At 47.6% G+C, this 21,699-nt stretch overlaps 1 protein-coding gene across 4 annotated transcripts in view; it reads left to right on the top strand.

Annotated features, from left to right (window-relative positions):
- Positions 1–21,699, top strand: part of ARAF (A-Raf proto-oncogene, serine/threonine kinase) — a 116,339-nt gene that overhangs the window by 58,531 nt on the left and 36,109 nt on the right. For all 4 annotated transcript variants that reach the window (XM_030193898.1, XM_030193895.1, XM_030193896.1 and 1 more), the window contains one exon: positions 49–152. In XM_030193898.1, coding sequence (XP_030049758.1) covers positions 49–152 — 104 coding nt within the window. The remainder of the gene's footprint in view (positions 1–48; positions 153–21,699) is intronic.

Genomic DNA, 21,699 nt, shown 5'->3' with positions numbered 1-21,699 from the left:
TCGCCTCATCTGTCACGCAAATATTAATCTTCTCTTTGTCTCTTTCAGGTCAATGTCCGGGCTGGGATGACTGTCTACGATTCATTGGACAAAGCATTGAAAGTGCGAGGACTGAATCAAGGCTGTTGTGCAGTATACAGGTTGATTGAAGGGTAAGAAGGATACTGGTAATTCTACACTACCTCTGGCTTACTCTGGAATAGCAAGGGTTACTGCCGGGCACGGTTCAGGTACATTGGCAGAGCAATGTATGTTGGGGGAGGGTTTACTTTATTTATAAACAACAAAATATTAGGGGGGGGGTCACTATGCAGTGAGTGGGGTAAGATTTGTGCTTTGCTTGCTTAGGTCCATTCTCCTAATCCAGCATCATCAAACATAAAGTGGGCATTTGTGATTGAAAAATAGCCTAAAGGATGTCAGGTACTTTAATGGACAGATTTATCAGCAAAGTCTCTCTGCTGCATTCCACCCCCTCTAATTCACTTCGTTTCTGCATGGGTGGCACATGGCAGATGGAAGGTTCCGGAGATGTCTGCAGGCGGCAAGTGTTAATAGCTGCTGCTGCCACTGGCAAAGCCAGGTTTGAAGGATCGCAGGTGGAGGGGAGAGGAGGAAGGAAGAGAGAAGAGACGCTGAACCCATGGAGGGAGGAGTGGGAGGAATAACAATACTGCAAACTTTACCGAAAACAAAACAACAGATGATATGGTGGCAGGGCTGAGGATTCACTGGATATCTGGAGGCCCTGACTGCACACCACTGTATATTTTTAAAGTGTTTGGTACCCTGGAGGGGGGGGGGGGAGGGCCCGAGGGAGGTTCTTGTTTTGTGGTAGAAAACTGTTATGCCAATACCAGTTAAAGTACTATAGAGTCTGTGGACTGTGAGAGTTCCAGCAATGTATTTCCAGTTCCTAATTGTCCAGCTAGACATGTCAACACCAATGGGTTAGATCCACCGATAAATCACAGCCAGTTTTCAGTAGGATCACACTAGGTGCAGCCTGGAGCTAGTCAGTATTTCTCTAAACCTCCAGCAGATGGTGCATGTTGGACTGATGCAGCTGCTTTTTTATTTTGCTGAGCCTAAGTCCCACAGTCTTAAGCCACAGCTGGTGCTCTGCTCTGCTGATTAAGTCCTGAAGCTGTTTTTCTGGGGGTTTAGTCAATTATGTTGCTGTTGATGGCAAATAAAGAGATTTAAATAAAAAAATCAACAGAAGAAAACTTAATATTATTATAAATGTATGATTCAAGCGACAGTTTAAGCTGTTTCAGAAGGATTTCAAAGAATACTCCCCAGACTTAAGGGGCATAACATTCTCTTTCCACACCATTCAATTAGTGAGTGAATTTTCCTCAAAACTAAGACACACAGGGAAAAAAAATCCTTGGAGAGAAATTTAGACAGTACGTATCTAGGCATTTAAACTAGAAGGCGGGGGTGGCAAATGGAGGCAGGCCACTTCCAGTGGTCACCCCCAGCTAAAGACAAGGTGTGACAGTACAAAGAAAACAATGAAAACAACAATCCTAGCAAATCATTTCTTACCTACACAACTGGAAGTGAGACTAAAGAAAAAAACTAAACAGAAGGTGAGACTGCCACTGAAATGTAGCTAGAAAGCGATGACCACAAATGCTCACAGTCTAAGCAACAAAGTTCATGATCTGCAAGCCCTGATGTTAGAGGCAGACTCAGACATTGTTGCTATCACAGAGACATGGTTCAATGATTCCCACGAATGGGATGCAAACATACCAGACTACAATCTATTTAGGAAGGATAGAGATGGGTCATAAGGGTGGAGGAGTAGCTCTGTATGTGAGAAACAATATCACAGCAACTGAAATGCCAGGGGTCTGGGGAAAGGAAGAAGCAATATGGATCACCTTGAAAAATGATGGAACCTCTGTCCACATGGGTGTTGTCTACAGACCTCTGACACAATTGGAAGAACTAGATAAAGATCAGGTTACATGTATCTAAAAGTTGGGTGCTGTTGCTGGGAAATTTCAACCTGACGGATGCGGATTGGAAAGTTCCATCTACGGAATCGGAAAGAAGATCATGGATGCCTTAAAAAGTGCTCTGCTTAGATAAATGGTGACAGAACCAACGAGGGAAGGAGCGACACTGGATCTGGTGCTCACAAATGGGGAGAGTATGTCTAATGCCCGAGTGGGTGCCTATTTAGGCAGCAGTGATCATCAAACAGTTTGGTCTGGTATAATAGGTAAAGTGGAGGACAGCCACTCAAAGTCCTGGATTTCAAACATGCTGACTTTAGCAAAATGAGGGGAATACCTGAAGAAAGAATTGTGCTGGGAGGACATATGAGAAGTGGAAAGGTAGTGGTCCAGGCTGAAAGGAGCTATAAATATGGCTACTAACCTTTATGTAAGGAGAGTAAATAAAAGCAAGAGAAACAGGAAACCGATATGGTTCTCCAAGCAAGTGGCTGAGAAAATAAAGGCTGAAGAGTTGGCGTTCATGAAAAATAAGAAGAGGAATACTGGATGAAACTAAAAGAAGCCAAGAGAGAGATACATATGGCAAAAGCGCAAACGGAAGAACAAATGGCTAGAAATGTAAGGAGGGGCGACAAGAATTTTTTCAGGTATATTAGTGAAAGGAGAAAGACTAAAACTGGAATTGTGAGACTGAAAGATGCTGTGAGCCACTATGTGGAAAATGATGAGGAAAAATAAATGTCCTAAACAAATGCTTCTGTTCTATGTTCACAGAAGAAAATCCTGGAGAAGGACCACGATTGACTGGCAAAAGTACATATGAGAATGGAGTGGATATAGCACCATTCACTGAAGAAAGTGTTTATGAACAACTTGAAAAATTGGACAAAGCCATGGGACTGGACGGGATCCATTCCAGAATATTGAGGGAGCTCAGAGAAGTTCTGATGGTTCCTCTTAAAGATTTGTGTAATAAATCCTTGGAGATGGGGAAGGTTCCTTGGGATTGGAGAAGAGTGGATGTGGTCCACCTTCACAAAAGTGGTGACAGAAAAGAAGCTGGAAACTACAAGCCAGTAAGCCTCACTTCGGTTATTGGAAAAGTAATGGAGGTGATGCTGAAAGAAAGAAGAGTGAATTTCCTGGAATCCAATAGGTTACAAGATCGGAGACAAAAGATAAATTGTGCCAAACGAATCTGATTGAATTCTTTGACTGGGTGACCAGAGGATTGGATCAAGGATGTGCGCTAGATGTAATCTACTTAGATTTCAGCAAAGCCTTTGACACGGTGCCTCGTAAGAAGCTCTTGAATAAACTTGACAGGCTGAAGCTAGAATCCAAAGTGGTGAACTTGTTGACAGATGCCAGAGGGTGGTGGTTAATGGAATTCACTTGGAGGAAGGAAAGATGAGTAGTGAAGTGCCTCAAGGATCGGTGCTGGGGCTGATTCTGTTCAATATATTTGAGCGGCATTGCCAAAGGTAAGGTCTGCCTTTTTGTGGATGATACCAAGATTTGTAACAGAATGGGTATTCTGGAGGGAGTGGAAAACATGAAAAAGGATCTGCAGAAGTTAGAAGAATGGTCTAATGTTTGGCAATTAAAATTCAATGCTAAGTGCAAAGTGATGCACTTAGGGAATAGAAATCCAAGGGAGGTGTATGTGTTATGCGGTGAGAGGTTTATATGCATAGACAGGCAGAGGGATCTTGGGGTGATAGTATCTGAGAATTTGAAGGCGACGAAACAGTTTGACAAGGCGGTGGCCGTAGCCAGAAGGCTGCTATGCTGTATAGAGAGTAGTGTAGCCAGCAGAAGAAAGGAGGTGTTGATGCTCCTGTACAAGTTGTTGGTGAGACCATACCTGGAGTATTGTGTTCAGTTTTGGAGTCTGTATCTTGCTAAAGATGTAAGAAGACTTGAAACGGTCCAGAGGAAGGCGACAAGAATGATATGGGGCTTGTACCAAAGGACATATGAGAAGAGACTGGAAGACCTGAATATGTATACCCTAGAGGAGAGGAGGGACAAGGGAGATGTGATACAGACGTTTAAATATTTGGAAAGTATTAATATAGAAACAAATATTTTCCAGAGAAGGGAACATGGTAAAACTAGAGGACATGAATTGAGGTTGCAGGGTGGTAGACTAACGTGAGCCAGTCGATATTGTGTATCTGGATTTTCAAAAGGCATTTGACAAAGTACCTCATGAAAGACTCCAGAGGAAATTGAAGAGTCTTGGGATAGGAGGTAGTGTACTATAGATTCTCCGAGGACAAGCAGGCTGCTTGTTCTCACTGATGGGTGACGTCCACGGCAGCCCCTCCAATCGGAAACTTCACTAGCAAAGTCCTTTGCTAGCCCTCGCGCGCCCGCGCGCACCGCGCATGCGCGGCCGTCTTCCCGCCCGAAACCGGCTCGAGCCGGCCAGTCTTCTTTTGTCCGCACTCGGTACGGTCGTGTTTTCGCCGTGTCGAGCCCCGGAAAGTCGACCTCGCGCGTCCAATTTGTTTTGAACGTGTTTTTTTCCTTCGGGAAAGCTTTGTCACTAGTCGGGAAGTGCTCCGGAAACCCCCCGCCGGGTTTCGTGTAAATCCTCCCCGTACTTCCAGCTTTTTTGCCCCGGTAAGTTTTCTTTCGTCGTCGGGGTAGGCCTCTTTTCGGCCTCGGTCGAGATTTTTTCTCCCTCTAAATTTGGTGCTTCAAATTTCGCCATTTCGGCTTTTGATTTCGCCGGCGTGATTTTTCCGCCCATGACATCGAAGCCTTCCAGCGGCTTCAAGAAGTGCACCCAGTGCGCCCGGGTTATCTCGCTCACTGATCGACACTCGTCGTGTCTTCAGTGTCTGGGGGCCGAGCACCGCCCTCAGAACTGCAGTCTGTGTTCCCTGCTTCAAAGGCGGACTCAGGTAGCGAGACTAGCCCAGTGGAACGTGTTGTTCTCGGGCTCTTCGTCGGCATCGGCACCGGGATCTTCGAGTGCATCGACGTCGTCAGCGTCCAGACCATCTTCCTCGGCCGCCCCTGCATCGAGTGCATCGAGGCATCGGGCCTCTGCATCGGCGCCGAGACATCGGATAGCTGCATCGACGTCGGTGGTACCAGGACCTCGTCTGCTGATGTCGTCGGACGGTGGTGCATCGGGTGGAGTGCAGGTGAGGGCTGTCCATTCCCCTGCTGGTGGCGGTGAGCCCTCGGGTGGGTCTCCGCCTACCCTGAGGGCTCCTGCGGTACAGCCCCCCCGAGATCGACCTTCTTCAGTCTCGGCCCCGAGGAAGCGACGGATGGATTCGACGTCCTCCTCGTCGGTGCCGGGGAGCTCCGGTGACATGCTTCGGAAGAAATCGAAGAAGCATCGACACCGGTCTCCTCCCCGTGTCGGCACCGAGAGCTCTGGGTCGCCGAGGGATTCGGCACCCAGCAGGCATCGGCACCGAGAGGACCGCTCACCCTCTGTTCAGGAGGTGTCGATGCGCTCCGCTCTGGACAGCCCGGAACAGCCTCCACGCCCGGAACAGGTACTGACGTCGACGCCTGCATCGACCTCTCAGCCTTTCTCTGCAGCCGCTCTAAACGAGAGCCTCCGGGCCGTTCTCCCAGAGATTCTGGGAGAGCTGTTGCGCCCTACCCCTCCGGTACCGGCGGTGCTTGCGCCACCGGTACCGTCGAGCGTGGCGCCGGCTGGCCCATCGCCCAGGTTGAGGTCCCCGACGTCGGTACCGCGTGCGGGTACCGACCGCGGCCACCTCCCAGGAAGGCTCCCCGACTACGTCGGCGGAGGGAGCTTCGCCGATGCGGGCGAGGGAGTCTACCTCTCGACGCCCCCATCGTGGACGGGGTTCCACGGAGTCGAGCAGGGCGAGGTTGCAGACACAGGTCCGTGAACTTGTGTCTGACACCGAGGGTGAGGCCTCGTGGGAGGAAGAGGAAGATCCCAGATATTTCTCTGACGAGGAGTCTGAGGGTCTTCCGTCTGATCCCACTCCCTCTCCTGAGAGACAGCTTTCTCCTCCCGAGAGTCTGTCTTTTGCCTCCTTTGTCCGGGAGATGTCTACGGCCATCCCCTTCCCGGTGGTTGTGGAGGACGAGCCCAGGGCTGAAATGTTTGAGCTCCTGGACTATCCTTCTCCACCTAAGGAAGCGTCCACTGTTCCCTTGCACCATGTCCTGAAGAAGACATTGCTTGCGAACTGGACCAAGCCATTAACTAATCCCCACATTCCCAAGAAGATCGAGTCCCAGTACCGGATCCATGGGGACCCAGAGCTGATGCGCACTCAGTTGCCTCATGACTCTGGAGTTGTGGATTTGGCCCTAAAGAAGGCTAAGAGTTCTAGGGAACATGCTTCGGCGCCCCCGGGCAAGGACGCTAGAACCTTAGACTCCTTTGGGAGGAAGGCCTACCATTCCTCTATGCTCGTGTCCAAGATCCAGTCTTACCAGCTCTACACGAGCATACACATGCGGAATAATGTGCGGCAGTTGGCGGGCTTGGTTGATGCTCTTCCCCCTGAGCAAGCCAAGCCTTTTCAGGAGGTGGTCAGGCAGCTGAAGGCGTGCAGAAAATTCCTGGCCAGAGGAGTTTATGACACTTTTGATGTTGCGTCCAGGGCCGCTGCTCAAGGTGTGGTGATGCGCAGGCTCTCATGGCTGCGTGCCGCCGACCTGGAGAATAGAATCCAGCAGCGGATTACGGACTTGCCTTGCCGTGCGGATAACATTTTTGGCGAAAAAGTCGAGCAGGTGGTAGAGTCTCTCCACCAGCGGGACACCGCATTCGACAAGTTCGCCCGCCGGCAGCCTTCAGCTTCTACCTCTACAGGTAGACGATTTTTCGGGGGAAGGAAGACTGTTCCCTATACTTCTGGCAAGCGTAGGTACAATCCTCCTTCCCGACAGCCTGCGGCCCAGGCTAAGCCCCAGCGCGCTCGCTCTCGTCAGCAGCGTGCGAATCAGCAAGGCCCCGCGGCTCCCCAGCAAAAGCAAGGGGCGAGCTTTTGACTGGCTCCAGCAGAGCATAGCCGACATCCAAGTGTCAGTGCCGGGCGACCTGCCTGTCGGAGGGAGGTTGAAAGCTTTTCACCAAAGGTGGCCTCTCATAACCTCCGATCAGTGGGTTCTCCAAATAGTCCGGCAAGGATACACCCTCAATTTGGCCTCTCAACCTCCAAATTGTCCACCGGGAGCTCAGTCCTACAGCTTCCAGCACAAGCAGGTACTTGCAGAGGAACTCTCCGCCCTTCTCAGCGCCAATGCGGTCGAGCCCGTGCCATCCGGGCAAGAAGGGCTGGGGTTCTATTCCAGGTACTTCCTTGTGGAAAAGAAAACAGGGGGGATGCGTCCCATCCTAGACCTAAGGGCCCTGAACAAATATCTCGTAAAAGAAAGTTCAGGATGCTTTCCCTGGGCACCCTTCTCCCCATGATTCAGCAAAACGATTGGCTATGCTCTCTGGACTTGAAGGATGCCTACACACACATCCCGATACTGCCAGCTCACAGACAGTATCTGCGATTTCAGCTGGGCGCACGCCACTTCCAGTACTGTGTGCTACCCTTTGGGCTCGCCTCTGCGCCCAGGGTGTTCACAAAGTGCCTAGCTGTGGTAGCAGCGGCGCTTCGCAGGCTGGGAGTGCACGTGTTCCCATATCTCGACGATTGGCTGGTGAAGAACACTTCCGAGGCAGGAGCCCTGCAGTCCATGCAGATGACTATTCGCCTCCTGGAGCTACTGGGGTTTGTGATAAATTACCCAAAGTCCCATCTTCTCCCAGTGCAGAAACTCGAATTCATCGGAGCCCTGCTGGATTCTCGGACGGCTCGCGCCTATCTCCCAGAGGCGAGGGCCAACAACTTGTTGTCCCTCGTCTCGCGGGTGCGAGCGTCCCAGCAGATCACAGCTCGGCAGATGTTGAGATTGCTGGGCCACATGGCTTCCACAGTTCATGTGACTCCCATGGCCCGCCTTCACATGAGATCTGCTCAATGGACCCTAGCCTCCCAGTGGTATCAGGCCGCCGGGGGTCTAGAGGACGTGATCCACCTGTCCACGAGTTTTCTCGAATCCCTGTATTGGTGGACGATTTGCTCCAATTTGACTCTGGGACGTCCCTTCCAAATTCCTCAGCCTCAAAAAGTGCTGACCACGGATGCGTCTCTCCTGGGATGGGGAGCTCATGTCGATGGGCTTCACACCCAAGGAAGGTGGTCCCTCCAAGAAAGCGATCTACAGATCAATCTTCTGGAGTTGCGAGCGATCTGGAACGCTCTGAAGGCTTTCAGAGATCGGCTGTCCCACCAAATTATCCAAATTCAGACAGACAATCAGGTTGCCATGTACTATGTCAACAAGCAGGGGGGCACCGGATCTCGCCCCCTGTGTCAGGAAGCCGTCAGCATGTGGCTCTGGGCTCGCCGTCAAGGCATGGTGCTCCAAGCCACATATCTGGCAGGCGTAAACAACAGTCTGGCCGACAGGTTGAGCAGGATTATGCAACCTCACGAGTGGTCGCTCAATTCCCGTGTGGTGCGACAGATCTTCCAGGCGTGGGGCACCCCCCTGGTGGATCTCTTCGCATCTCAAGTGAACCACAAGGTCCCTCAGTTCTGTTCCAGGCTTCAGGCCCACGGCAGACTGGCGTCGGATGCCTTCCTCCTGGATTGGGGGGGAGGTCTGCTGTATGCTTATCCTCCCATTCCTCTGGTGGGGAAGACTTTGTTGAAACTCAAGCAAGACCGAGGCACCATGATTCTGATTGCTCCCTTTTGGCCGCGTCAGATCTGGTTCCCTCTTCTTCTGGAGTTATCCTCCGAAGAACCGTGGAGATTGGAGTGTTTTCCGACCCTCATCACGCAGGACGAAGGGGCTCTTCTGCATCCCAACCTCCAGTCCCTGGCTCTCACGGCCTGGATGTTGAGGGCGTAGACTTTGCCTCTTTGGGTCTGCCAGAGGGTGTCTCCCGCATCTTGCTTGCTTCCAGGAAAGACTCCACTAAGAGAAGTTACTTCTTTCATTGGAGGAGGTTTGCCGTCTGGTGTGACAGCAAGGCCCTAGATCCTCGCTCTTGTCCTACACAGACCCTGCTTGAATACCTTCTCCACTTGTCTGAGTCTGGTCTGAAGACCAACTCCGTAAGGGTTCACCTTAGTGCAATCAGTGCATACCATTACCAAGTGGAAGGTAAGCCGATCTCAGGACAGCCTTTAGTTGTTCGCTTCATGAGAGGTTTGCTTTTGTCAAAGCCCCCTGTCAAGCCTCCTACAGTGTCATGGGATCTCAATGTCGTTCTCACCCAGCTGATGAAACCTCCTTTCGAGCCACTGAATTCCTGCCATCCGAAGTACTTGACCTGGAAGGTCATTTTCTTGGTGGCAGTTACCTCGGCTCGTAGAGTCAGTGAGCTTCAGGCCCTGGTAGCCCAGGCCCCTTACACCAAATTTCATCACAACAGAGTAGTCCTCCGCACTCACCCTAAGTTTCTGCCAAAGGTTGTGTCGGAGTTCCATCTGAACCAGTCAATTGTCTTGCCAACATTCTTTCCCCGTCCTCATTCCTGCCCTGCTGAACGTCAGCTGCACACATTGGACTGCAAGAGAGCATTGGCCTTCTATCTGGAGCGGACACAGCCCCACAGACAGTCCGCCCAATTGTTTGTTTCTTTTGATCCCAACAAGAGGGGAGTGGCTGTAGGGAAACGCACCATATCCAATTGGCTAGCAGATTGCATTTCCTTCACTTACGCCCAGGCTGGGCTGGCTCTTGAGGGTCATGTCACGGCTCATAATGTTAGAGCCATGGCAGCGTCGGTAGCCCACTTGAAGTCAGCCACCATGGAGGAAATTTGCAAAGCTGCGACGTGGTCATCTGTCCACACATTCACATCTCATTACTGCCTGCAGCAGGATACCCGACGTGACAGTCGGTTCGGGCAGTCAGTTCTTCAGAACCTGTTTGGGCTTTAGGATCCAACTCCACCCCCCGAGGGCCCTGTTTGTTCTGTTCCAGGCTACACTCTCAGTTAGTTGGTAAATTTTTTAGGTCAATCTCAGTTATGTCCTCGCCGTTGCGAGGCCCAATTGACCAATGTTGTTGTTTTGAGTGAGCCTGGGGGCTAGGGATACCCCATCAGTGAGAACAAGCAGCCTGCTTGTCCTCGGAGAAAGCGAATGCTACATACCTGTAGAAGGTATTCTCCGAGGACAGCAGGCTGATTGTTCTCACAAACCCGCCCGCCTCCCCTTTGGAGTTGTGTCTTCCCTTGAAGTGTATTGTCTTGCTACATACTGGACTGGCCGGCTCGAGCCGGTTTCGGGCGGGAAGACGGCCGCGCATGCGCGGTGCGCGCGGGCGCGCGAGGGCTAGCAAAGGACTTTGCTAGTGAAGTTTCCGATTGGAGGGGCTGCCGTGGACGTCACCCATCAGTGAGAACAATCAGCCTGCTGTCCTCGGAGAATACCTTCTACAGGTATGTAGCATTCGCTGGATTAAAAACTGGTTAAAAGATAGAAAACAATCCAAGATGGCGGCGTTGTGAGTATCTGCTCCAGACGCGCTCAGATTTGTGACCTAAACACTGCTGAAGAGGGCTCTTTTCTTTTAGCTGTGAAATGCGGAAAAGGAGAGGCATGGTTCGGGAGAATCCCTCCACCCCTACCGGGACTCACCATCTCCAGCAGACGACTTTGGAACAATTCGGGGTGACGCCGGGTCCCAGGCAAGCTTCTACCCCTGCTGTCGGTCAAGCGCGTCGGCGCTTGCCAGCAGTATAGACAAGGTTTCCTTGAGCCCCATCCAACATGCGGCTCCTCCCCAGTCAGGACGAGGCAGTGTGGAATCAAGTCCTACAGCCCAGGCTCCAAGTTGAGACCTGTGTGAACAGAGAGGGAACCTGCCCACACTGAGAGGAACATCAAGCACTAACAGACTGGAGGAACGAACAGCAGTACCTGTACTGTCTTCACAGATAGTGAGTACATTGGAACAGTTTGCTAATGCCCCTCTTCCTGTCTTTTCTTTGGGGAAAATGGAAAAACCAGCCGTAGTGACAATGGAGTCACTCTGGGACTTGACCTTTAATATGCAGTCTTCTTTGCAGTCATTGATAATTAAAATTTCTAGTGAAATTAAGACTTTATCCGAAGCTGCTCTCATCCAGGCACAGGTTACTGCTCAACAAGTTTCTGAAGTGAAATTATTAGATGAAAGGATTCAGAAGTTGGAACTTGTGGGACAAGTCTCATTAAGGGAGTGGAGGAGTGGGCCTAGTGGCTAGAGCACCGGTCTTGCAATCCAGAGGTGGCCGGTTCAAATCCCACTGCTGCTCCTTGTGATCTTGGGTAAGTCAGTTAATCCTCCATTGCCTCAGGTACAAACTTAGATTGTGAGCCCTCCTGGGACAGAGAAATATTCAGTGTACTTGAATGTAACTCACCTTGAGCTTCTACTGAAAAAGGTGTGAGCAAAATGGAAATAAAATAAATAAAGGGAGAAAACTTTTACTTCTAGATGCTTGGAATATTTAGAAAATCAATCTAGGAGGCTCAATTTGAGGTTGACTAACTTTCCTAGCTCACCCTTAATTACACCGATACAAATGGTTAAAAAATACCTGGTTGAAATTTTAGGTATGTCAGAGGATTCATTACCACCCATAACCCGGGCGCAGTATTTACAAGGTAATGCTAAGATGTTACCAGGAACTTTACAACCCCAAGGAGGAGAAGTAATGAATTTGGAATCCTCATTAGAGGTCATAACTCAACTATGTTGGCTTCCTTTGCTCTGGAAATGGATCGAGATGCAGTGTTAAAACTTTCCTTTTGTCATTTGGACTCTTTATTTTTGAGATCTAAAATAAGAATTTATCCTGACCTGTCCAGAGAAACACAGGAAAGGCGTAAAGCTTTTTTAGCTTTACGCCAGAGGACTTTGGCTTTAGGTGCAAATTTTGTGCTTAAATTTCCCTGTATCTGTCTTATATTACTTCAATCTAAGCTATTTCAATTTTTTGATCCCAAACAATTAGAAGAATTTTTGTTAAGCAAAGAAGAGGTTAATGTAACTGTCTAGTCATAGATGATACACTGTATGATAGCCTGGGGTAAGCAACCTGGGTAGCATTAACTTAGTTAATTACAAGATAAATATCGCCTTTTTTTTCCTTTCTTGGATCTAAATTACTTTAAAATATAGTGGACGATAATTAATGAATAATTTCAGTCATCTTGTTTTGAAAACTTCCTTAAGGTTATTTTCCAATTTCTTGTATTATCACTCAGAGTTGTATAATATAATATAATATAAAATTTAATTTAAAAAAAGATAGAAAACAGAGAGTGGGGATAAATGGTCAATATTCTCAATGAAGAAAGGTAGATAGTGGGGTTCCCCAGGGGTCTGTGCTGGGACTGTTGCTTTTTAACATATTTATAAGTGATCTAGAGATGGGGTAACTAGTGAGGTAATTAAATTTGCTGACGACACAAAATTATTCAAAGTTGTTAAATTGCAAGAGGATTGTGAAAAATCTCACCTTGCATCCAAACCAAAGTTTCAGCGTGCTTGTCTGACATTGCTGCCTGGATGTCTCAACGCCACCTGAAATTAAATATGACCAAAACCGAGCTTCTCATTTTCCCCCCCAAACCCACCTCCCCGCTCCCCCCGTTTTCTATTTCTGTTGATGGTTCTCTCATTCTCCCTGTCTCCTCAGCTCGAAACCTTGGGGTCATCTTTGACTCTTCTCTCTCCTTCTCTGCTCATATCCAGCAGACCGCCAAGACCTGTCGTTTCTTTCTTTACAACATCCGTAAAATCCGCCCCTTTCTTTCCGAGCACTCTACCAAAACCCTCATCCACACCCTTGTCACCTCTCGTTTAGACTACTGCAATCTGCTTCTTGCTGGCCTCCCACTTAGTCACCTCTCCCCTCTCCAGTCGGTTCAAAACTCTGCTGCCCGTCTCATCTTCCGCCAGGGTCGCTTTACTCATACTACCCCTCTCCTCAAGACCCTTCACTGGCTCCCTATCCGTTTTCGCATCCTGTTCAAACTTCTTCTACTAACCTATAAATGTATTCACTCTGCTGCTCCCCAGTATCTCTCCACACTCGTCCTTCCCTACACCCCTTCCCGTGCACTCCGCTCCATGGATAAATCCTTCTTATCTGTTCCCTTCTCCACTACTGCCAACTCCAGACTTCGCGCCTTCTGTCTCGCTGCACCCTACGCCTGGAATAAACTTCCTGAGCCCCTACGTCTTGCCCCATCCTTGGCCACCTTTAAATCTAGACTGAAAACCCACCTCTTTAACATTGCTTTTGACTCGTAACCACTTGCTTCCACCTACCCTCCTCTCTTCCTTCCCGTTCACATTAATTGATTTGATTTGCTTACTTTATTTATTTTTTTGTCTATTAGATTGTAAGCTCTTTGAGCAGGGACTGTCTTTCTTCTATGTTTGTACAGCGCTGCGTATGCCTTGTAGCGCTATAGAAATGCTAAATAGTAGTAGTAGTAGTAGTACAAGAGGACCTTACGAGACTAGGAGACTGGACATATAAATAAAAGATTACGTTTAATGTGAGCAAGTGCAAAGGGATGCATTTGGGAAAGAGGAACTCGAACTATAGCTATGTAATGCAAGGTTCCACATTAGAAGTTGCTGACCAGGAAAGGGATCTAGGTGTCATCGTTGATACGTTGAAACCCTCTGCTTAGTGTGTGGTGGCGGTGGCTAAGAAAGCAAATAGAACGTTAGGTATTATTAGGAAACGAGTAGAAAACAAAATTGAGGACGTTATAATTCCTTTGTATCTCTCCATGGTGCGACCGCACCTCGAATATCGTGTGCAATTCTGGTCACCGCATCTCAAAAAAGATATGGTGGAATTAGAAAAGGTACAGAGGAGGGCGACTAAATGATAAAGGGGATGGGATGACTTCCCTATGAGGAAAGACTAAAGCAGCTAGAGCTCTTCATCTTGGAGAAGAGACTGCTGAGGGGAGATATGATAGAGGTCTATAAAATAGTGAGTGGAATGGAACAGGTAGACGTGAATCGATTGTTTACTCTTTCTAAAAATACTAGGACTAGGGGCCACACAATGAAGCTACAAAGGAGTAAATTTAAAACAAATTGGAGAAAATATTTATTCACTCAACATATAATTAAACTTTGGAATTTGTTGCCAAAGAATGTAATAAAAGCAGTTAGCTTAGGAGGGTTTAAAAATGGTTTGGAAAATTTCCTAAAACAAAAGTCCATAAGCCATTATTGAGATGGTCAAGTAAAATCCACTGCTTATTTTTATGATAAGCAGCATAAAATGTATCATGCTGTTTTGGGATCTTGCCAGATACTTGCGACCTGGATGTTGGAAACAGGATGCTGGGCTTGATGGACCTTCTGTCTGTCCCAGTATGGCAATATTTATGTACTTATGAATAATTTAAGAAAATTCTTTTTCACGGAGACGGTAGTGGATGCCTGGAATGACCTCCCAAGGGATATGATGGGGGAAAAAAACTGTGGCGGAATTCAAAAAGGCGTGGGACGAACACTGAGGAAATTAAAAAAAAAAATCTTGGTTGCATATGTGTTTGTATGTCAAGTGGTGCTTAGATGGCAACTTTGGCTGCATCAACTAAGGCTGGTGCTGGGCTGGATTATGCGGTATGAGTCCCGCATATAGCAGTCTGGTTTAGGATGGGCTGGAGAGAGCTTTGACTGAAACTCCAGTGGTTTGGAACGTGTAGACAGTGCCGGGCAGACCTTTATGGTCTTTGTCTCACAAATGACAAGATAGATTTGGATAGGCTGGAGTGGACTTTGACAGCAACTCCAGTAGTTGGAACATAAGGACAGAGTCGGGCGGACTTCTATGGTCTATGTCCCTGAAACACCAAAGAAAGACTATAATCAAGCATATAATCATGTTCATTGTTGATTTAAATCTTGAATTGATAATGATTATGACTGTTTGGCAGACTGGATGGGCCAGTCAGGTCTTTATCTGCCGTTATTTACTATGTTATGTTACATTTTATGCTTTACAAATGTAGAAATAAGCTATAGAATGTACATACCAGTAGTCCAGTCTCATACATTCTTTTCAGGTAACCTGAATCTCTACCCAGGCTGGCTTACTTAAAAGGACAGCTTAGAAACAGGTGTTTCATAGTTTCCTGCTGTATGGCAAGGCAGGCAAATACAGTTTTTACCCACACTAGCCTTCAATTCTATGTTAGCAAAAACACTAAACTGTCTGAATACTGATAGCCACAAGAAACCCCGCAGAGATGGTGGGATACTATCGTCTCCCAACTTCTGGAAGAGCTCTGCATAATCATTTTAGAACAGTGAGGCAAGACAACATCATTGAATATGAGGTCTTCATCTATCATAATATGCCATGTGCTTTATGTAATGCTTTATGAAACGAATTGTGGGTTTCAGATCTTAAGAGGTTACAAAGAGTTCAAAATGTGGCTGTCACGTTGATAACTAGTTCTAAGACATTTGAACATATAACCTTAATCATAGGATAACATTTAAAATTCTGACCATAGTTCATAAGGTTCATTACTCAGGTCTTTCATTGTTGATTCCTTATGCTCTACTCAGGTCCTTACAGTCAACTCAGCAGAACCGCCTTGTTGTCCTATCATTTCATATTATTGGGCTTGATAACATTAGGACAGAAATGTTTAGGTGCTCATTTTCAAAGCACATAGACTTACAAAGTTTTACGTGGAGGGGCATTTTCGATATGACGTCTAAGTCTGACTTTACGTCTAAAATCTGAATTGGAAAGAAGTTCATTTTCAAAAAAGATAAGACGTCTTTCTTTTGTTTTCGAAAATACTGTTTCTAACAAGGTTTTGTGCTTTGGACGTTTTGTTTTTTGGTCCATAAAAAAAAAAAAAAAGTCCAAGTGAAAAATGTAGAAAATCAAGCCATTGGGTTGTAGGATGGGCCAGCATTTTTAATAGCCTGGTTTCCCAAACATCCCAGGAGATAAATGGGGCACCCTAGGGGGCACTGCAGTGGACTTCAAAAATATGCTCCCAGGTACACGGCTCTTCGTTGCTCCCTTATCTTGTCTGTTGAGCCTCCCAAAACCCACTGCCCACAACTGTGAAGTGGGTACCTGTATGTGGGTACAGTGGGTTTCTGGTGAGTTTTGGAGGGCTCACAGTTTCCCATACAAATGTGACAAGGGAAGGTAGAGACCAGAGTCCCCCTCTCCATGGTTCAGTGCACTGAACTGACCACTACACTACTCCAGGGACCTGCATACTGCTCTAAGAGACCTGGCTCTAACATCTGAAACCATCATAGAGGTTGCTAAATCATATTTGTATTCAAATTTGTGGGGGGTTGGAGGGGATCAGTGACCACTGGGGGGGTTATTGGGGGGGGAGGATCACCCATGATTCCGTTCAGTGGTCATCTGGTAATTTAGGGCACCTGTTTGTGCCTTATTCATTATAAAAACAGGTCTAGCTCAAAGCATCTTAGTTTTAGTCCTGGACACTTTTGTTCCATTATGGCTGAAAAACGTCCAAGTCTTAGGAATGCCCAGATCTCTCCCTTAACTTGCCCCTGACACACCCCATTGTGATTGGAACACACTTCTGACAGACTTCATAGAAAAACATCTAAAAATTGGTTTTGAAAATACCAACGTTTTTGTGTGAAAAGCATCCAAATGCAAATTTATGCCACTTTTTGGACATTTTTCTCTTTTGAAAATGAGCTCCATAGTAACCTAATGAACTTGTAAGTCTGCATGTTTTGAAAATGAGCTTCACTGTGTCACTGCCCCCTCCCTCTGGAATATCCTTCCCTCATCTCTTCAGGAAGAATGGTCATTGCAGGCATATGAAAATGGCCTAAAGATGTTCTTGTTTCAGGATGCTTTTGGTTATAGTTAGCATTACAACGATGTGTTAACCTATCCCTTCAACCCTGGGTCTCACCTTCCCCTTGAGACTGAGGAGGGTGGGGCCTATTGCTGTTTAATCTGCATACTATTCTGTCTGCCTTCTCTTTCGTATTGATATTGTAGTTCCTTTCCTCCCTTTCTTTTCTCATCTAGTACATTGTGAACTGCCTAGAAAGCTTACTGATTAGACGGTATATCAAAGATGAAATAAACTTGGAATGTTACTTATTTCACAAGAACTTGGAACATGGGGCAGGCATTATGAACCTGTATACTCTTCAGGCAGGAATTAGTGACATGAGACATCTGGATAAAATGTATTTGCACTGACACAACTGAAAACTCAAGCATTTATTTAAATTAATTTAAATAGTGGCTCAGAAAGTAGGGTTTCCCACACCTAAACTGTACTACCTGCTTCCTTTTGGTAAAAGCCTGGGCAATTAGATATTGATTGAAATTAAATGTTGAAAAAACCAAAATGCTTTGGTTAGGCCCTGGCTTCCCCTAGAACTATCAAACAACATCTTTATGCTCTGGAATCCTACCCTCCCCATTGACTCTTCCTTAAATTTGGGGGGGGTAACCTTTGATTCACGCTTAACTTTCAAAATTCATTTTAGTCTGCTGACTAGAAATAATTTTTGGAAATTAAAAACAGCTTCTTCATAAGATTAGAAAATATTTTGTTCTGATCACTTTCAGCTCATAGTTCAGGCCCTTGTACTTACTCAGATTACTGTAATGTAATTTATGCAGGCTGTTCTGACATATCACGAAACTGAATATATCATGCACAAAAACGGGACAGGGTTTTTCCCTTACTAAGAAATTTGCATTGGTTACCAATAGAAACCCATATTCCTTTCAAAATATGCATATTAATATTCAGAATTGTTCATGGGACAGCCCCTCTCTATTTGTCATCAGTGTTTTCTTTTTTTATTATCTTGTAGGGCCTCTCGAGCTGATTATCAGTTAACCATCCATTTCCCCTCTGCATCAAACGTAAAATATAAGTATATTCTATACTATTTTTCTATCAAGCAGCAAAGATTTGGAATTCTGTCCCAGTTGCCATCAAACTATACGAGTTTCAGAAAATCCCCAAACCCATTTGTTAAAGCAATCTTTAGGAGCCTGATCTTGTTTAGATTTATTCTATTCTCAATCTGTGTGTATTCCCAGGATTTACCTAATTAAGGGCCTCTTTTATCAAGCTGCACAAACAGCTCCAGGTGCGGTAATACCAACAAAGCCCATTCATTTTGAATGAGTTCCATCGGCATTGCCATATGGAAACCGCTAGAAAGGCTTGATAAGAGGCCCTAAATCTTTGTGTAATCTGCACTGAACTATACATGTGGAAATTGCAGAATATAAGAAAACTAGTAAGAAATGCCCGTTTCGGAAAAAAATGAAACGGGCGCTAGCAAGGTAATTTCCCCCCCCCCCCCCCCACCATCCTCCCTCCCAAGTTCCAGACCCCCCCCCCCCTCCGTCCCTCCCTTCTGAGTTCCACACACCCCCTCTCCCTACCTCACTCCCTTGGTTGCGAGTTTGTGATGAAAGTTCGCAGCGCTCTCCCCGCTGCTGTCACTGAATCACTGGAACTAGTGCGTTGTGCCTTCGCCGCCCCGCCCTCGTCGTCATTCGCCGCCCTGCCCTCGACGTCATCGTGTTTTGACTTGAGGGCGGAGCTACTGTGACTGCAGGCCAAACCAAATATCTCAGGCGCCTCATCCGGCTTGAGGCTTCATTGGAACGTTGGAGGTGCCTTTTATATATATAGATTATTGTATTGTACAGAGTAATGGGAATACAAAACTTCAATATACCAATACAGGCGAAGGAGTAGTCTTAATAATGCTTTCCATCGGTGCATCCTATGTTCCCCTGTCGCTTCCTGGTTTGTATGTACAGGATCCACTCCACCAAGGAGCTTTAATCTCCTTGATAAGTTGGAATCGGGTTTCATTTGGATATACTCACAAGGCTTAGATTTTCCTGTGTTCATTTTAGAGTTTCACAGACTTTTCAACCATCTCCCAAAGGGATCCTTTGGACCTAAGCTTGAAATAAAGTAGTAATATGTACACATGCTGTCATTGTAATAGTACCTGCAGATATCTGGGTGGAAAGGGATCTGAACTACTCTTAGGGCAGCTTTGCCAAACCCATGCCTGGATTTTAAATCCCTCTTCCAGCCAAACCATTGATGACTGGAGCACCATGTGCAGAGTTTTAGAGAGTAGGGAATCCCTTAACAGTCTCAAGAATATTGGAGGGACCCTTTTACAAAGCTGCAGGAAGGCTAACACGCGGGTAGTGTGTGCCAAATTGGCACTGCCAACGGGATAGCGCATGTGCCTGGCGGTAATTCCAAGTTTGGCGTGCATCAAATCCCATGGTAGAAAATATTTTTCTATTTTCTACTGCAGGGGCGTTCCCGGCAGTAATCAACAGTGCGGCCACATTGGCACACGCTGCATGGTTATCGCGCGGGTATCACGTGAGCCCTTACTGCTAAGTCAATGGTTGGTGGTAAGGGGTCAGGCCATAAATAGGCACGCATTAGTTTTAATTTTTGTGCACGCCCGTTTCCCAACCCATTAAAAATGGCCTTTTTCCCAGCCGCAGTAGAAAAATGGCCCAGCGCGCGCCCAAGAGACACACCCACACTACCTCAGGCCACGTTTTTACTACGGCTTTTTTTAAAAGACTCCATAGTGAAGAGATAACTGTGGTCAGCTTAGTCAAAGGCTTTTCCATAATCCAAATTCAGCAAATTGAAAGAAATCCTCCTCCTTTCTTGTATTGCCGGAAGTTTGCACACATAGACCAGAGCGTGGGCAGTCTGCTTGTCTTTAGCAGTGCAGGCCTTTTCTAGACAGACTAGAGATGGAGCCATTGTAGACAAAATCTTGGTTAATATTTTAGTCAGCAGTTTGCCAAGCAATCTCATTTCCCATTTTTATATAATAAAATCAGAAATGTTTTTTGTGGAGTTTGACAAAGGTCCTTCTTTCAAGAAGGCTGTGAGGGAGTCTATAAGATGCTGCTGCCCCTCTCCTTTTAAAGCACTCACTCACAGTTTCAGAGCCACCTTAAAACCCATAGTCCTAGCCAAGGGGGAAGTGACACGGGAAGGGTGGAGCCAGGAGGGCATGGTCCAAGAAGTATATAAGCTGAGGCCATAGGTAGGTTAAGGAGGCCCAGAGAGAAGCAGCAACGCCCTAAGGCATGTACCTCCAACTGCTACAGACAGGCAGGCCAAGCTGCACTTGGAATCTTGCAGATTTTGTACTTTGACCTGAGAAGTTTTCCCTGATAACTTTGAGGAACCAGGCCAGGGACAAGTAAAGTGTGCTGCTTTGCTGAGAGACAATAAGATACACAGTGGCCCTGCAGAAGCAGGCCACACAAGGACTTTGTTACATTTATGGTCTAGTTGTATGTGGCTTCTTTCCTCCTACCTGTGAATGGAACAGGACTCCTGACCAAACAGCTTTAATAAATGCTCTTTTCCTTTACCTACAACTGCTGTATGGCTCTGTCTTTCATGGGCACTGGGCCGCCCTTGTTCACGTTACTACAAAGCAGGGGCGTATCTGGACTCCGGCGGTAGGGGGGGCCAGAGCCAGAGAGAGGGGGCACATTTTAGCGCGCCCCCCCCCCCGCCGCCGCCGCCGCCGCCCCCACCGCCGAGCCCCCACCGCCACCAATGACTTAGTCTCTCCACCCCCCTCCCGCCGCCAACCCTCCCCCGCTGCCGTTCTTACTTTTGCTGGCGGGGGACCCCAACCCCCGCCAGCCGAGGTCTGCTTCCACCTGCCGCTGCCTTCAAAACTTCTTCTTCAGCCGGCGGGGGACCCCAAACCCCCGCCAGCCGCCCCGCGCTGTTTAAAATTCATCTTCGGCCTCCGTGGCCGTGCTGCTGGGATAGGCGGCGCTGTTGAAATCCACTTCGGAGTCTGACGTCGCAGCACGTACAACGTACAACGACGTCAGACTCCGAAGTGGATTTCAACAGCGCCGCCTATCCCAGCAGCACGGCCACGGAGGCCGAAGATGAATTTTAAACAGCGCGGGGCGGCTGGCGGGGGTTTGGGGTCCCCCGCCGGCTGAAGAAGAAGTTTTGAAGGCAGCGGCAGGTGGAAGCAGACCTCGGCTGGCGGGGGTTGGGGTCCCCCGCCAGCAAAAGTAAGAACGGCAGCGGGGGAGGGTTGATGGCGGTAGGGGGGTCCAGGGCAAAATCTGCGGGGGCCCAGGCCCCTGAGGCCCCACGCAGATACGCCCCTGCTACAAAGGCATAGTGTAGATATTTTCCAGGTCCTTAGCCAGAATAGCTTTGAAGATCTTAAATTCTGCCATCAAACCATCACTTCCTGGAGATCTCCTACAGTTCATACAGAGCTGCTAAGGGGTCCAGCTTTCCCAGTGGGAGATTTAGGGCATGCTCCCAGCCCGCCCCTCACACAGTCCACAGCACCAGCAGCAGCTTCCCTTTCCCACGGCAGCAGGAGATACCTTAATAAATCTTCATCTCTGGCTGCTGTGGTACCATTCCACAGCTCTTATCATGAGACTATTCCCAGGGCAGCAGGAGATGATGTTTTATTAAGGGGAAGCTGTTCAACAGGAGCCTCCCACTTAATGCAGGAGACTTGGCAGGCCTGTTCATAGCAGAGGTAATGTCACCGACCTCTTGTTCTGTAATTGGAGCTATGAGGGAATGGGGATCCTTGCTGCCAACCTGGCTATAAGAAT

This window comes from Microcaecilia unicolor, chromosome 2, assembly GCF_901765095.1.
Source record: "Microcaecilia unicolor chromosome 2, aMicUni1.1, whole genome shotgun sequence".
In the NCBI taxonomy this organism is placed as follows: Eukaryota; Metazoa; Chordata; class Amphibia; order Gymnophiona; family Siphonopidae; genus Microcaecilia; species Microcaecilia unicolor.
The sequence above is the reverse complement of the archived record's forward strand: the minus strand, read 5'-3'. Positions and strand labels throughout refer to the sequence as shown.